Source organism: Rhinoraja longicauda, chromosome 3 (genome assembly GCF_053455715.1).
Source record: "Rhinoraja longicauda isolate Sanriku21f chromosome 3, sRhiLon1.1, whole genome shotgun sequence".
Lineage (NCBI taxonomy): Eukaryota > Metazoa > Chordata > Chondrichthyes > Rajiformes > Arhynchobatidae > Rhinoraja > Rhinoraja longicauda.
The window spans coordinates 42,570,268-42,585,817 of NC_135955.1; the positions used below are offsets into that span (position 1 = coordinate 42,570,268).

General features: G+C 45.0%; 1 protein-coding gene across 1 annotated transcript in view; it reads right to left on the minus strand.

The window, feature by feature from the left end:
* Positions 1 to 9,811, minus strand: part of hacd4 (3-hydroxyacyl-CoA dehydratase 4) — a 32,782-nt gene extending 22,971 nt beyond the window's left edge. Inside the window, exon 1 of the mRNA XM_078396042.1 lies at positions 9,671 to 9,811. Within this exon, the coding sequence (XP_078252168.1) occupies positions 9,671 to 9,702 (32 nt within the window). The 5' untranslated portion in view covers positions 9,703 to 9,811. The remainder of the gene's footprint in view (positions 1 to 9,670) is intronic.
* Positions 9,812 to 15,550: the final 5,739 nt, after the last annotated feature.

Consider the following 15,550-nt stretch of genomic DNA (forward strand, 5'->3'; position numbering starts at 1 on the left):
GCAATTACTGCGAGCTTCTGGGAAATCACACATCTTTTTTGGATAAATGACTGTTTAATAGAATAAATCTCTGGCTGTCAAATAAATTCAAACCTCTCCCCATGTAAAATATTGCAGGAAACTAGACATGAATGTAAGGAATCAATATTAAACTGTTGAAAGGAGAGTCCATTCTATTAATAATGCCTGTCACAGCTGCCTGTGCTTTTCCAAACATTAAACAGTGCCAGCTTTATAAGGGTACTGATCCGCTGTATATATCTTACCTTTAAATTTCACTGCATTATCAACCATGCCTTTAATAATAATAATAATAATAATAATAATAATAATAATAATAATAATAATAATAATAATAAATTGTATTTGTCATATGTAGGTTGGCACAGGGTCAATGGTACAATGAAATGTATTTGACAAGACAACGGGTCACCTCAGCAGTAATATTCCAAGGATAAATAAGATTTTTAAAATGACATTAGTAAAATAAAAAGACTATTAAAAATAGGTAAAAGGACAATATTAAAAATAATCAACATGTATGATTTGAAATGTGTTTATGAGTTCAGAAGCCTGATGGTAGAGACTGTTCTTGTCTGGTGGTACGCGCAGCCATACTCCTGTATCGTCTGCCTGACGGTAACAAGGAGAACAGCCTGCGTGCTGGGTGGCTGTGGTCCTTGATGATGCTGCGTGCCTTCCGCAGGCACCGCCGGTAGAAAATGTCCTGAATGGCCGGGAGACAGTTGCCAGTGATGTGCTGTGCCATCTTCACCACTCTCTGTAGTGATTTGTGGCTGTGGGCAGAACAGTTCCCGTACCAGACTGTAATGCAGCCCGTCAGCAGGCTCTCAATGGTGCATTTGTAGAAGTTTGTGAGGATGCTGGCGTTCATGCCAAACTTCCTCAGTCTTCCCAGGGAAAAGAGCCGCTGGTGGGCCTTCTTTGTTATTGTGTCCGTGTGCAGTGTCCAGGAAAGGTCCTCAGTGATGTGCACACCGAGGAACTTAAAGCTGCTGACCCTTTCAACCTCAGCATCACCGATGTGGATGGGAAGGTGTCCACTCCCCCGCTGTCTCCTGTAGTCCACGATCATCTCTTTAGTTTTGCTGACATTGAGAGAGAGATTATTTTCCTGGCACCAGCTGTTTAGTGCCTTTACCTCCTCTCTGTAGGCCGTCTCATTGTTGTCTGTGATGCGGCCCAAGATGGTCGTGTCATCAGCAAACTTTAGGATGCTGTTTGATCTGTGCTTAGCAGTACAGTCGTGCGTGAACAGGGAGTACAGGAGAGGACTGAGCACACATCCCTGTGGTGTACCTGTGTTGAGGATCAGTGAGGAAGAGGTGTGCCTGCTAATTCTCACCACCTGAGGCCTGCCCGTCAGGAAATCGAATATCCATCCGCAGATGGAAGTCTCCAGTCCAAGATCAAGGAGCTTGGGGACGAGTTTTGAGGGAATAATAGCGTTGAATGCCGAGCTGTAGTCAATAAAGAGCATTCTCACATATGTATTTCCTTTGTCCAGGTGGGTGAGCGCAGTATGTATTGCCATGGTGATGGCATCGCTCGTGGCCCTGTTTGGACTATATGCAAACTGAAGAGGGTCCAAGGTGTCAGGGAGAGAGGAGCAGATGTGAGTTTTGACTAGTCGCTCGAAGCACTTCATGATGACTGATGTCAGTGCAACAGGACGGTAGTCATTTAAACAGGAGGTTACTGGTTTCTTTGGAACAAGAACGATGATGGATGCTTTGAAGGAGGTGGGAACCACAGACTGACTCAGAGAGAGGTTGAAGATGTTGGTGAACACCTCTGCCAGTTGATCAGCACAAGCTCTGAGGGCTCGCCCTGGAATACCATCCGGCCCTGGAGCTTTGCGGTCGTTGACCTTTTTGAAGGACTGCCTCACGTCTGCCGTTTGTAAGGACAGTGTGGTAATCCCTCTGCAAACCTGTGGACTCATGGTGGGCGCTGTGTTATCTGCATCAAACCGGACGTAAAAGGTGTTAAGCTTGTCCGAGAGCGATGCGGTAGGCTGAACAGTGCTCCTGTTTTTCCCTTTGTAGTCTGTGACGCAGCGTAATCCACTCCACATGCGTCTGGAGTCCGAGTTGTAGTAGTTAGATTCCACTTTGTTTCTGTAGTCTCTCTTGGCTTTCCTGATGGACTTTCGGAGGTCATATCTGGCTACCTTGTAGGCGTTGAGGTCGCCTGAGTTGAAGGCAGTAGTCCGTGTTTTAAGTTTAGCACGGATTTCCCGTCCGACCCAGGGTTTCTGATTTGGGTTAGTGCAGATGGTGGCTTTTGGAACCACGTCATCGATGCACTACTTATGTAACCTAAGACAGAGTCTGTGTATTCGTTGATATTGCCTTCTGCTGCGTCTTCAAACATCTGCCAGTCAGTTATGTCAAAGCAGTTCTGTAAGGCCTCTTCAACCTCATTGTTCCATTTATATATGACCCTGGAAATCGGTTCTTCCTGTTTTAGTTTCTGCCTGTTTGCAGGCAGCAGTAGAATGGAACAGTGATCTGCCTTACCAAAAGCAGGGCGAGGGAGGGGCTTATAACAGTCTCTGAATGGGGTGTAGCAATGGTCCAGGGTCTGCTCTCCCCTAGTGGGAAAAGTGATGTGTTGGAAGTATTTTGGGAGAACCTTCTTCATATTGGCTCTGTTGAAGGCTCCCAGAACAATGACGCAGCCTCAGGATGGGAGTTCCCCAGCTCATTTACAATCCCATACAGTTCGTCCAAGGCAAGAGATTTATCAGCCTGTGGGGGATGTAAGCAGTAGTAAGGAGGACTGAACTGAACTCACTGGGGAGGTAGAAAGGTCTAGCTTTAATGGTCAACAGCTCCAGAACCGGGGAGCAGTGTATAGTTAACACGCAGACATCCATGGCCCACGAGGAGTTAACCATAAAGCACACTCCCCCCTCCTCTTGACTTGCCTGAGTCCTTCGTTCTGTCTTGTTGGGAGACGGAAAAACTCTCCGGAGTGATGGCACAGTCGGGTACGCTGGTCTCCAGCCACGTCTCCGTGAACGCCAGAACACGGCAGTTCTTAATGTCCCGATGGTGTTCGATCCGTGCGCGCAACTCGTCTAATTTATTGTCCAGGGATTGCACTTTAGCTAACAGAATGCTGGGCAGAGGGGGTTTGTTACTTCTTCGCCGGCTTCTGCACAGAGCGCCAGCACACTTCCCTCTCTTTGCTTTCCTCTTTACTTTCCTCCTCCGCCGTGCAGGTGAACAAAACACCCAGGGGAGGCCGTTGACTGTGTTATCAATAGCTGGCTTAAAGTCTGCGTTGGCTGACGTTCCTGTCTCCAAAAGTGTTTGTCGATCATACTGAACATGTGATAGTACAGTATGTGCAAAAAGAGCAAGTAGTAAAAAGTAAATCCACACAAGGTTGCTGAGTTGACTCGGAGCTCTCGTCAGTTCAACCATCTGCACGCCGCAAGGTGACCACATCTATTGAGATGAAGCTATATCTGATCATCCCTTCTCTCAAATTGCTCGGATGAGAACCACTCCAAAAGCATTCAAGCTTGACGCCATCTATTTGATTTGCCTCCCATTCATCACCCAAAACATTTATTCTCTCCCCTGTGCATATGCAAAGTGCACTGCAGTTACTCACCAGACTACTCCTCCTGTACCTCCCAAACCTGTGACCTTTACTGCAAAAACTGATAAAGGCAGAAGGTACAGAGGAACACTCCCAGCTGTAGGCACCCCACAGTTACACACCATCCTAACTTTGAAATAAACCACCGGTCATTCATCATCACTGAGCCTAAACCCTGGAGCTCCCTCCTCGACAGCACAGTGCGAGCACCTTCACCAGAGGATAGAGGCATTCAAGAGGGCAGTTCAACACCAACTTCTCAAGGGCATTTGTGGATGTGCAATTAATGGTGCCAATGTTGCATCAACAAATAAAACAAAATGATGCCATCCAGAAAACAGTTCCTACTGCAGTGAAGTGCTCCCTTAATACTGCTCTAATTTGTCAGCTATTGATGTGAAACATGAATACAAAAGCTCCTGAATTTGAGCAACAAAATAAGCTACAGCAAAGTGTCAGCTCCAAGTCGCACTCTATTAAATGTGTTAGAACTGATAAATGAATGTCGCTTGAGAGACCGGATGCAGTGTCTGTCAGGCATCCAGTAATAGAGCAGAAAGAGTCGTTTGTGCTGTGGCAAAGTATTTAATCAAGTAACATTCCTCAGGGGTAGTTAACGATATAAACTGTAATTATTTAACTTCCCTCATGAAGAATGCAACTGAATTTTGTTGCATTAAATAATAACTGATAATTAAAGCATAATTCAAATAGAAACATTGTAAAGATGGACACTAAAATATTACAACTATCTGGATGAAAAGGAAATAATGCACCTTTGTAAGAAGGGCCTGATACCATTTTTACAGTTATTAAATTGCATGTTCTGTTAGTAAAATATTATCTATGTTAATAACAAGATTATACCACAGGTTATCATATCAACATATCTGAAGAGCTTTGACATGTTTAATCTATTTTTACAGTGTTAACTCTTTTAATGTAAGCCAATGGCAATAAAACCATCAGCACAGGACAATTTAGAACATTGAACATAGAACAGACACCTTGGTCTACAATTATCGTGCCAAACATGATGCCAACATAAACTAATCTCATCTGCTTGTACAAGCCCAATATTTCTCAATTCCTTGCACATCCACATGTCTATCCAAAAACCTCTTAAATGCCACTATCTTGCCTGCCGACACCACCAATCCTGATAGCATGTCCCAGGCACCTACCATCCTCTATTTAAAAAACTCACCCCGCACATCTCCTTTACCCCTCTCACTTCACGTTATGCTCGCCAATCTTTGACATTTCTACCTTGAGAAAATTGCAAGACTGTCTGCCCAATCTATACCCACCATAATTTTATATACTTCTATCAGGCCTTCCCTCAACCTGAAGCGTTACAGAGAAAACAATCCAAGTCTGTCCAACCTCTCCTTACAACTAATACCCTATAATCTAGGTGGCATTCTGGTAATCCTCGTCTGTACCCTCTCCAAAACTTCCACATCTTCCCTGTAATTGGGCAACAAGAGCTGCTTGCAATACTCTAAAGCAGCCTAACCAAAGTCCTATAAATCATGCTGACAATGCACGACCAATGAGTGTGATGAAGGCTGTGGCCAAATCATTGAGTATTGTTAAAGTGGATATAGATAGATTCTTGATTAGAACGGGTGTTAGGAGTTACGGGGAGAAGGAAGGAGAATGGGGTCGAGAGGGAAAGATAGATCAGCCACGATAGAATGGCAGAGTAGACTTGATGGGCCGAATGGTCAAATTCTGCTCCTAAAACTTATGAACATGAATTTATGAATGTGGCAAGCATACTATACACTTTCTTAACCACTCTATCTACTTATATTGCCACTTTCAAGGAGCTATGTAATTGGACACTATGATCCCTCAGTTCATCAATGCTGTTAACGGTCTTGCAATTAACTGTATACTTTCCCCTTACATTCAAAGTCGTAAGGTGCAACATCTCACACTTGCTCAGATTAAAACCCATCTGCCATTTCCATGCCCATTTGATAAAAGTGAGTGGTTGATGATACAAAAGTGAGTAGTTTTGCAGATAGTGAAGATGGCTGTGAAAGATTGCAACAGGATCTGGATCGATTGACCAGGTGGGCAGGGGAATGGTTGATGGAATTTAATTCAGAGAAGTGTGAGGTGTTGCATTTTGGGAAGTCAAACAAGGGCAGGACCTACACAGTGAATAGTAGGCCTCTAGGTAGTGTTGTAGAGCAGAGGGATCTAGGAGTACAGGTGCATGGTTCCTTGAAGGTCGAGTCGCAGGTAGATAAGGTGGTCAAAAAGGCTTTTGGCACTTTGGCCTTCATCAGTCAGAGTATTGAGTATAGAAGTTGGGAGGTCATGTTGCAGTTGTATAAGACCGGAGACCACATTTAGAATAATGTGTTCAGTTTTGGGCACCATGTTATAGGAAAGATATTGTCAAGCTTGAAAGGGTTCAGAAAAGATTTTCGAAGATGTTGCCAGGACTAGAGGGTGTGAGGTTGAGTGGGCTGGGTCTCTATTCCAAGGAGTGCAGATCTTATAGAGGTGTACAAAATCATGAGAAGAATAGATTGGGTAGATGCACAGAGTCTCTTGCCCAGAGTAGGGGAATCGAGGACCAGAGGACATAGGTTCAAGATGAAGGAGAAAAGATTTAAAAGGAATCCAAGGGGTAACTTTCTCACACAAAGGGTGGTGGGTGTATGGAACAAGCTGCCAGAGGAGGTAGTTGAGGCTGGGACTATCCCAACGTTTCAGAAACAGTTAGACGGGTACATGGATAGGACAGGCTTGGAGGGATATGGACCAAGCGCAGGCAAGTGGGACGAAGGGCCTGTTTCCACACTGTATCACTCTATGACTATTTCTGTAGTTGATCTATCTTTGATCTATATCCTGCTATATACTTTGACAACTATCCTTCATTGCTCGCAACACCAGCAAACTTGCTGTAGTCTGCAAACCTACCAGCTACCCATCTTCATTGATGTCCAAGACATTTATAAATATCACAAACACCAGAAGTCCCAGCATTGAACCCTCTGAACCTCCAATAGACACAGACAACCAGCCTGAATTATGGTCTTTCACCACCACCCCGCTTTCTATCAGTAAACCAGTTCTGAATCCAGATGGCAAAATCACCATGCATCCCTTGCATCGTAATCTTCTGGCCAGCCTACTTTATCAAATGCCTAACTACAATATGAAGACAATAGCCCCCGCCCCCCCTCATTGATCACCGTCTCAAAAAAATCAATCAAGTTAGTAAGACATGACCTGCTTCAACCTAAAACATAGCCTATCCATGTTCTCCAGAGATGCTACCTAACCCTCTGAGTTACTGTAGCACTTTAAAAAAAAAGATTTATGAAGTTGCAATCACTATCCCCAAAATGCTCTTCCACCGAAACATCAGTCACCTGGCCAGGCTCGTTTCCCATCACAGGGTCTAGTATGGTCCCTGCTCGAGTTGGTCTATCCACGTACTGTTTAGGAAACCCTCTCAGATACACCCAACAAATCCTGTTCTGTCTAAGCCTTTTGCACTAATTAAGTCCTAGTACTTAATGTTCTTGGGAATGTGTGTCTATTATAAAAGTTCTGGAGTTCCCTCGAAACTTTGCAGTTCTCTTTGTCGCACTTTGAAAAAGTGCCGCACGTGAGGCTGCTAAACAACTCAAGAGCCGATGGTATTAGAGTGAAGATACTAGTACGGACAAAAGTTTGGCCGACAGCAGAAGGCAAAGAGTGGGAATAAAGGGGGCTTTTTCTTGTTGGCTGCCGGTGATTAGCGGTGTTCTGCAGGGGTCGGTGTTGAGTCCACTACTTTTCTCGTTGTATGTTAATAATTTGGATGATGGAGTTGGCTTTGTGGCCAATTTTGCGGATGATACGAAGATAGTTGGAGGGGCAGATAGTGTAGAGGATGCAGGGAATCTGCAGAAGGACGGACAGGTTGGGAGAGTGGGCAAAGAAGTGGCAGATGGAATACAGTGTAGCAAAGTGGGCGGTCATGCACTTCGGAAGTAGGAATAAAGGCAAAGACTACTTTGGAAGTGGGGAGAAGATTCAGAAATCGGAGGTGCAAAAGGACTTTGGATTGCTGGTGCACAATTCCTAGAAAGATAATTTGCAGTTTGACTTGGTAGTAAGGATGGCAATGCAATGTTAGCATTAATTTCAAGAGGACTGGAATATAAAAGCAGGGATGTAATACTAAGGCAGGGGTCAGAACATATTGTGAGCAGATTTGACCAACATATCTGAGGAGTGATCTGCTGGCATTGGAGAGGGTCCAGTAGTGTACGAGAATGATCCCAGGGATGCTTAGGTTAACATATGATTAGTGTTTGACGGTTCTTGGCCTGTACTCGCTGGAGTTTAGATGGACGAGGGGCGACCTCTGGAACTTACCAAATAATGAAAGGCCTGGATGGAGAAGATGTGGAGTGGATGTTTCCACTAGTGGGAGAGTCTAAGACCAGAGGCCACAGCCTCTGTATAGAAGGATGTACCTTCAAAATGGATATGAGGAGGGATTTTTTTAGCCAGAGGGTGGTGAATCTGTGGAATTCATTGCCATTGTTGTGGAGGCTATGTCTTTGGGTATTTTTAAAGCAGAGATTGACAGGTTGTTGATCAGCAAGAGTGTCACATTTTGCTTGATGAGGCTTCTGTGAAGTAAAAGCCTTACAGTTTTGGAATAACGGGAAGGTTATTCTGATGAGATGATGAGAAATTCTTTCACTCGGGGAATGGCAAATCTTTGAAATTTAGTACCCCAGAGATCTGCAGACTCTGTTGTGTTCAATCAAAGCCAATATAAGTAGATCTTTGAACATTAAAGAAATGAAAGGATATGAACATGTGGTTGGAGATTCAGCCATGATTACATTGGATGAAGGAACAAATTCAAAGGTGGCAAATTCACACGTTATCTTGTTTTGACAACAAAACAGTTAAGTCATGACATTCATTTTGCCCTTCTGGATTAAACCATCCTTTTTCCTCCTCCTGTCCTCCCCTCCACCCTCCACTCCTGGTCAATGTGTGTAAGTGGTCTATCCACGTACTGTTTAGGAAACCCTGTTTTGTTGTGTAACCAAATCTTTATGGTAATCCAACACTGACTAAATATTAATCAACATTTCTCGCCCAGCATACCACCAGAAGCCAGAAAATGTTCAAAGAAATTGTTAAAAAGAGACTAAGATTTTGTCACAAATCTAACCCGAGGATACATTGACATGCCAAGCTGCAGGTAAAGTCGGAACACTTCATTACAACTTTTTCTTTCTGTGCAAATTAACTAATTAAGTAGCGCTGGGCACGGACATAAAGGAATAGAGTGGAAACTGACAACTGGGACGAGCATATTGTTGTATTGCAGAGGGCGTGCAGGAAAGCAAACTTCAGGCAACGTTTAAACGTCCACCGGCAGAATTGATCGCCTGCACTTTGTGCGATGACCAGGGGTGAGATAGTTCAGAATCAGACTTAGTGACAAGCCGGTCCAAGCCACATTTCATAGCTGAAGATATGTATATTGTTAGAGAGTACATAGGCTGTTATAAGCAGAAAATAGACACGAAAAGCTGGAGTAACTCAGCGGGTCAGGCAACATCTCTGGAGAAAAGGAATAGGTGACGTTTCGTGTCGAGACCCTTCTTCAAAATAAGCAGATTTGTTATGTTAAATTAGTTATCGTGTTTTCTTTTAGCTGGAGCATTTATTGAGTTTGAGTAAAGTTTTAAAAGGAGTTCAGGGTGGTGCAGCTCGGCGTTTCTTGCTGCAGGAGGACTTCAGAGCGAACTCGGAGGTCAGGTACAAGGAAGAAACACCCACACCCACCACGCCTGCCACCCGCTTCTGAACCTTCCCATCCGCCTGCTTCTCTTTCCTCATCTCGTACACAACAGGAAATGTGATAATGACATTGCAACAGCATGAGACCAGCGACGCTCCTTCTCGTCCACCGCCAGCAATGTCCCTGCTGAAATAAAAGCTGCCCCTTCCCGGAGTGAGGCAGACAGACAGACAGCCTGGTATTTACCTTGTTTTGGGAGGGGTCTGGCCCTTGACCATGGTGATCTCAGCTGGGATCCCCCTGCTCCGCTCTCCGGGCTGCAGTGTGAAATGAAGCGCCCGAGGAGGTCGGCTCCGCGCCGCTCCGCTCCGCGCCGCGCCGCTCCACTCGCAGCCAACCTGACGTCAGGACCCACAGTGAGGAAACAATCTTGATCCAAACCCAGAACACTCACAGAGGAAATTGCAGAAGACCGACAATATCTCACATTAAAGTGACAGTGAAAATAAATTCGGTATTTTCAACTATTGTGTCCAGTTAAAAAAACATATTGATTTCTCTAACTTCATGTAACCCTTGCATTCTCTCTCTCTCTTCTTGGTCGAAGGGCCGAATGGCCTCCTCCTGCACCTATTGTCTATTGGTCCTCTTGCTAATTTCACCGTTTGTATTCCTCCGTTATCCCTTGGCCCCCAGCTAACAATGGACCATTGTGGGCTCCACCTTTCCTGAGCCATTGTTGAAGGCTCTTTAGACTTTGTTCTGTACCTTCCCATACCGCTAGTATCCCCCTCTTTGACTCTCAGTCTGATGAAGGGTCTCTACCCAAAACGTCATCTATTCCTTCTCTCCAGAGACGCTGCCTAACCCGCTGAGTTACTGCAGCATGTTTGTGTCTATCTCCACTATACGCTTGCTTGGGCGGGCGGACAAGGTTCACAGCACTCTGGAGAATAAGGTAACTAACTACCCGGTGTCCCGAGTGATCTTTATTCCTTAATCAGTATCCGTAGAAAAGATGTTTGAGGCGCACAAACTATTTTTTTAGGTTTAGTGTTTAAACAATGACTGTATTGAAGAAGTCGAGTTGCTGTGAAGTGATTTGAAGTACCCTGAAGCAAAAACAAAGTGCTGGAGGAACTCAAAGGGTCAGGCAACATCTGCGGAAGGAAATGGACAGTGGACATCTCAGGTCAAGACTCTCATCTCGACTGAAATAGTAGAGGGGAGAGAGCCAGTGTAAAGAGGAGGGGGAGGGGGAGGGGGAGGGGGAGAGGGAGGGGGAGGGGGAGGGCAAGAGCTGGCAAACCATAGGCAAACAGGTGAGGAGCAATAGATCTGCAGATGGAGTCACATGGTGGTGGGAAGGGTAGAGACAGAGGCTGGGAGATTGCCTTGCACCTTGCGCATCCCCCTCATCAACAGAACACAATCAGTACAAATTGGCAGCAAAACTTTCTCCTCGATAACGATCAGCGCAGGGGGAACCACAAAGCTGTGTGCTCAGCCCCTTGCTCTACTCACTCTATACCCATGACTGTGTAGCCAGACAGTTCCAGCTCCAACTTTAAATTCACCGACGACACCCCCACGATTGTCAGTTGAATTACGGATAATGATGGGCCAGTGTACAGGAGAGAGATCGACCATCTGATCGAATGGTGCCAAAACAGCAACCTTGCTCTCAACGCCAGTAAATACAAGGAACTGATTGTTGACTTTAGAAGAGGAAAGCCGAGGATCCACAAACCTGTCTTTATCAATGCGTTGGTGGTGGATATAGTCAACAACAAGTTCCTGGGTGTGCATACCGAAGATCTGTCCTGGGCCCAGCACATTGATGCAATCGTAAAGAGAGCCCATCAATGCCTCTACTTCCTTAGAAGATTGAGGAGATTCAGATAAATGCACTTCAACGTTTACAGGTGTATGGTAGAAAGCATATTGTCTGGTTGCATCATGGCCTGGTTTGGCAACTAGAATGCAGAGGAACGAAGGACATTACAAAAGGTGGTGAACATTGCCTAGTCCATCATGGATATCGATAATGTTTATTTATATTATCTAGTTGAATACTGTATTTATAAACCTGTTGTGCTGCTGCTGCAAGCAAGAATTTCATTGTTCGGTTTCGGTACATATGACAATAAAACACTCTTGAGCCTTGAGGTGATGAGTGGAGACAACAAAGGGCTGCAGAATATGAAATCTAATAAGAAAGAAAGAGTGGGCCTAAATGAAGAAGGGTGGTAGGCTATTGGGACAGTTCAAGGGACAATCTAGGAGGAGTGTGTGGATGATGGCAGATGAGGTAAGCAGGGGAGGAGAAAGAAACTGAGTTTCGTTTAGAGATCTAGAAACAGGTTATGAGAGGACCTGGGTAGATCAGAGGATAAAGAAAGGAACAGAGAGGTAGCGGGTTTCCTAATATTGGACAATTCAATGTTCATGCTGTTGGGTTGTAGACTCCCATAGTGGAATATAATGTGCTTCTCTTCTAGTTTGCATTTGGCCTCACCCTGGCAGTGGATCAGTTCAAGGACAGACAGGTCAGTGTAGGAACAGGAGAGGAATTAAAATGGCTTGCAACCAGGAGACCCTTTACTCAGTACTTTGTTGAGGCACCTTTGGCAGCGATTACAGCCTCAAGTCTTCTTGGGTACGATGCTACAAGCTTGGCACACGTGTATTTGTGTCATTTCTCCCATTCTTCTCTGCAGATCCTCTCATGCACTATCAGGTTGGATGGGGAGCGTCAATGCACAGCTATTTTCAGATCCATCCAGAGATGTTCCATCGGGTTCAAGTCTGGGCTCTGGCTGGGCCACTCAAGGACATTCACAGACTTGTCACAAAGCCATTCCTGCGTTGTCTTGGCTGTGTGCTTAGGGCCATTGTCCTGTTGGAAGGTGAACCTCTGCCCAGACTGAGGTCCAGAATGCTCTGGAGCAGGTTTTCATCAAAGATCTCTCTGTACTTTGCTCCATTCATCTTTCCCTCGATCCTGACTAGTGTCCCAGTTCCTGCCGCTAAAAAACATCCCCACAGCATGATGCTGCCACCACCATGCTTCACCGTAGGTATGGTATTGGCCAGGTGATAAGCGGTGCCACTTGGCATTCAGGCCAAAGAGTTCAATCTTGGTTTCATCAGACCAGAGAATCTTGTTTTTCATGGTCTGAGAGTCCTTTAGGTGCCTTTTGGCAAACTCCAAGCAGGCTGTCGTGTGCCTTTTACTGAGGAGTGGATTCCGTCTGGCCACTCTACCATAAAGGCCTGATTGGTGGAGTGCTGCAGATATAGTTGTCCTTCTGGAAGGTTCTCCCATCTTCACAGAGGAACTCTGGAGCTCTGTCAGAGTGACCAACGGGTTCCTGGTCACCTCCCTGACCAAGGCCCTTCTCCCCCGATTGCTCAGTTTGGCCGGGCAGCCAGCTCTATGAAGAATTGGTTCCAAAGTTCTTCCATTTAAGAATGACAGGAGCCACCGTGCTCTTCGGGACCTGCAATTCTGCAGAAATTGTTTTATACCCTTCCCCAGATCTGTGTCTCGACACAATCCTCTCTCGGAGGTCTACAGACAACTCCTTCGTCTTCATGGCTTGGTTTTTGCTCTGTCATGCACTGTCAACTGTGAGACCTTATATAGACAGGTGTGTGCCTTTTCAAATTATGTCCAATCAATTTAATTTACCACTGATGACACAAAGGTAGGGGGGGTGGTGAATAGCGAGGAAGGGATCTGCAAGCTGCAGGAAGATATAGATGAGATGGTCAGATGGGCGGTGCAGTGGCAGATGGAATTTAATCCTGAAAAGTGTGAGGTGATGCACTTTGGCAGAAATAACTTGGAGAGGGAGTACACCATGAATGGAAGGACCCTAGGGAAGACAGGGGTACAGAGGGACCTTGGAGTACAGGTACACAAGTCCTTGAAGGCAGCAGGACAGGTGGACAGGGTGGTTATAAAGGCATATGGGTTACTGGCCTTCATTAGCCGGGGCATTGAATATAAAAGTAGGGGGTTAATGATGGAATTGTACAAAACACTGGTGAGGCCACAGCTGGAGTATTGTGTACAGTTCTGGTCACCACATTATAGAAAGGATGTGATAGCTTTGGAGAGGGTGCAGAGGAGATTCACCAGGATGCTGCCAGGGATGAAGGGCCTCGGCTATGAGGAGAGACTGAGCAGACTGGGGTTGTTTTCCCTGGAGCAGAGAAGGCTGAGAGGGGACATGATCGAAGTGTACAAGATCATGAGGGGCATAGATAAGGTAGATGGCGGGGAACTTCTTCCACTGGTGGAAGGTTCAACAACGAGGGGACATAGATACAGGGTAAGGGGAGGGAGGTTTCGGGGGGATGTGAGAAAGAACTTTTTCACCCAGAGGGTGGTTGGAGTCTGGAACTCACTGCCTGGGGTAGTGGTGGAGGCGGGAACACTCACAACGTTTAAGAGGCATTTGGATGGGCACTTGAAATGCTACAACATTCAGGGCTACGGTCCAACTGCGGGAAAATGGGATTAAAATTAGACTGTGTTTGGTAACGGGCGGCACGGACACGATGGGCCGAAGGGCCTCTTTCTGTGCTGTAGGACTCTATGATTCTATGACTCTATGGTGGACTCCAATCAAGTTGTGGAAACATCTCAAGGATAATCAATGGAAACAGGATGAACCTAAGCTCAATTTTGAGTGTCATAGCAAAGGGTCTGAATACTTATGTAAATTTGATATTTCAGTTATTTCTTTTTAATTACTTTGCAAAAATTTCTAAACACCTGTTTTTGCTTTTTTATTATGGGGTATTGAGTGTAGATTGATGATTAAAAAAAAGTAATTTAATCCATTTAAAAATAAGGCTGTAACGTAACAAAATGTAGAAAAAGCAAAGGGCTCTGAATATTTTCTGAATGCACTGTATAATATTGCAAATGCTATATTCGAGGCGTTATTAGTCATCCACTTCATGGCCTTGGATTTAAATATCTCTTATAACAACAGGCAACCATTCACTGCAGATAAGTGAGCTGCTGATACCCTACACTGTGTCTGCTCAAACAATAGGCTCTTATCAGGCTCAGCAGGAAGACTGTGAGTTTATCTTGTGGGTAATGAACAATGGCTTCCAAGTGTATGCCTAGTTGGAAGAACTTGAAGGACTAACTACTTTAAATACTTTTGAAAATGAAAATGATTTTGGGCAGGAAAAATGATTCAGCATACTGTGTCCTTGGAGCCTTGCAACCATGGAAATCCAGCTGGCTGTGCTGTGTTCATATTGGATGTTTATTCGCTATATCCATCCTTTAGTTTTCCTTCGGATGAAGGGTCTTGAATCCAAAATGCCGACTGTTCCTCTTTCCACTGATGCTGCCTGACTTGCTAGGCGATTCTAGTATTTTTTTATTTTATTTCAAATTTTCAGCCTCTGCAGTGTTCTGTTGATTTCCCCCTGCTTTTCTTACCTTCTTAATTGTTCTTGTGTATCGCCCACCAAAAATGCATAAGGACTTCATCACCCAATTTGCTGATCTGATTTCTAGCATTTTGCCCAAATTTGACCGGATCATGATTCTTGGTGACTTTAATATTCATGTTTGCTGTCCCACTAAGCCTCTTGTGAGTGAATTTATGCACCTGGTTGAGTCCTTCAATCTGATTCTTCACACCACGGGACCCACTTACAAGTTAGGCCATACTCTCGACCTAGTGTTATCGTCCGGATTCCCAATCAACAACATTAAAACTACTGAAGCCTGTCTATCGGACCACAGAGCTATCATTTTTGACGCATCTCTGCCTTTATCTCCCGCAAAATCTCATCTCCCTGTTCGCTACTCCCGCGACATAAATTCATTGACTGCCAGTAAATTCTCCGAGGCTCTCACAGCTGCCCCCAACATCTGCACTATTAAGGCCTCTCCCCCCCATCTCAGCACTGAGGATCTCGCCTCTTTATTTAATATCACTTGCTCTTCCATCCTAGATTCTATCGCTCCCCTTAAAATGAAAAAGCCTAAGCCCAAAGGTCGGCCGTGGCTCAATGACACCACCAAAGCCCTAAGAAGGGAGTGCAGAAAATCAGAAAGGAGGTGGAAATGTGACAAGCTTCAAATTT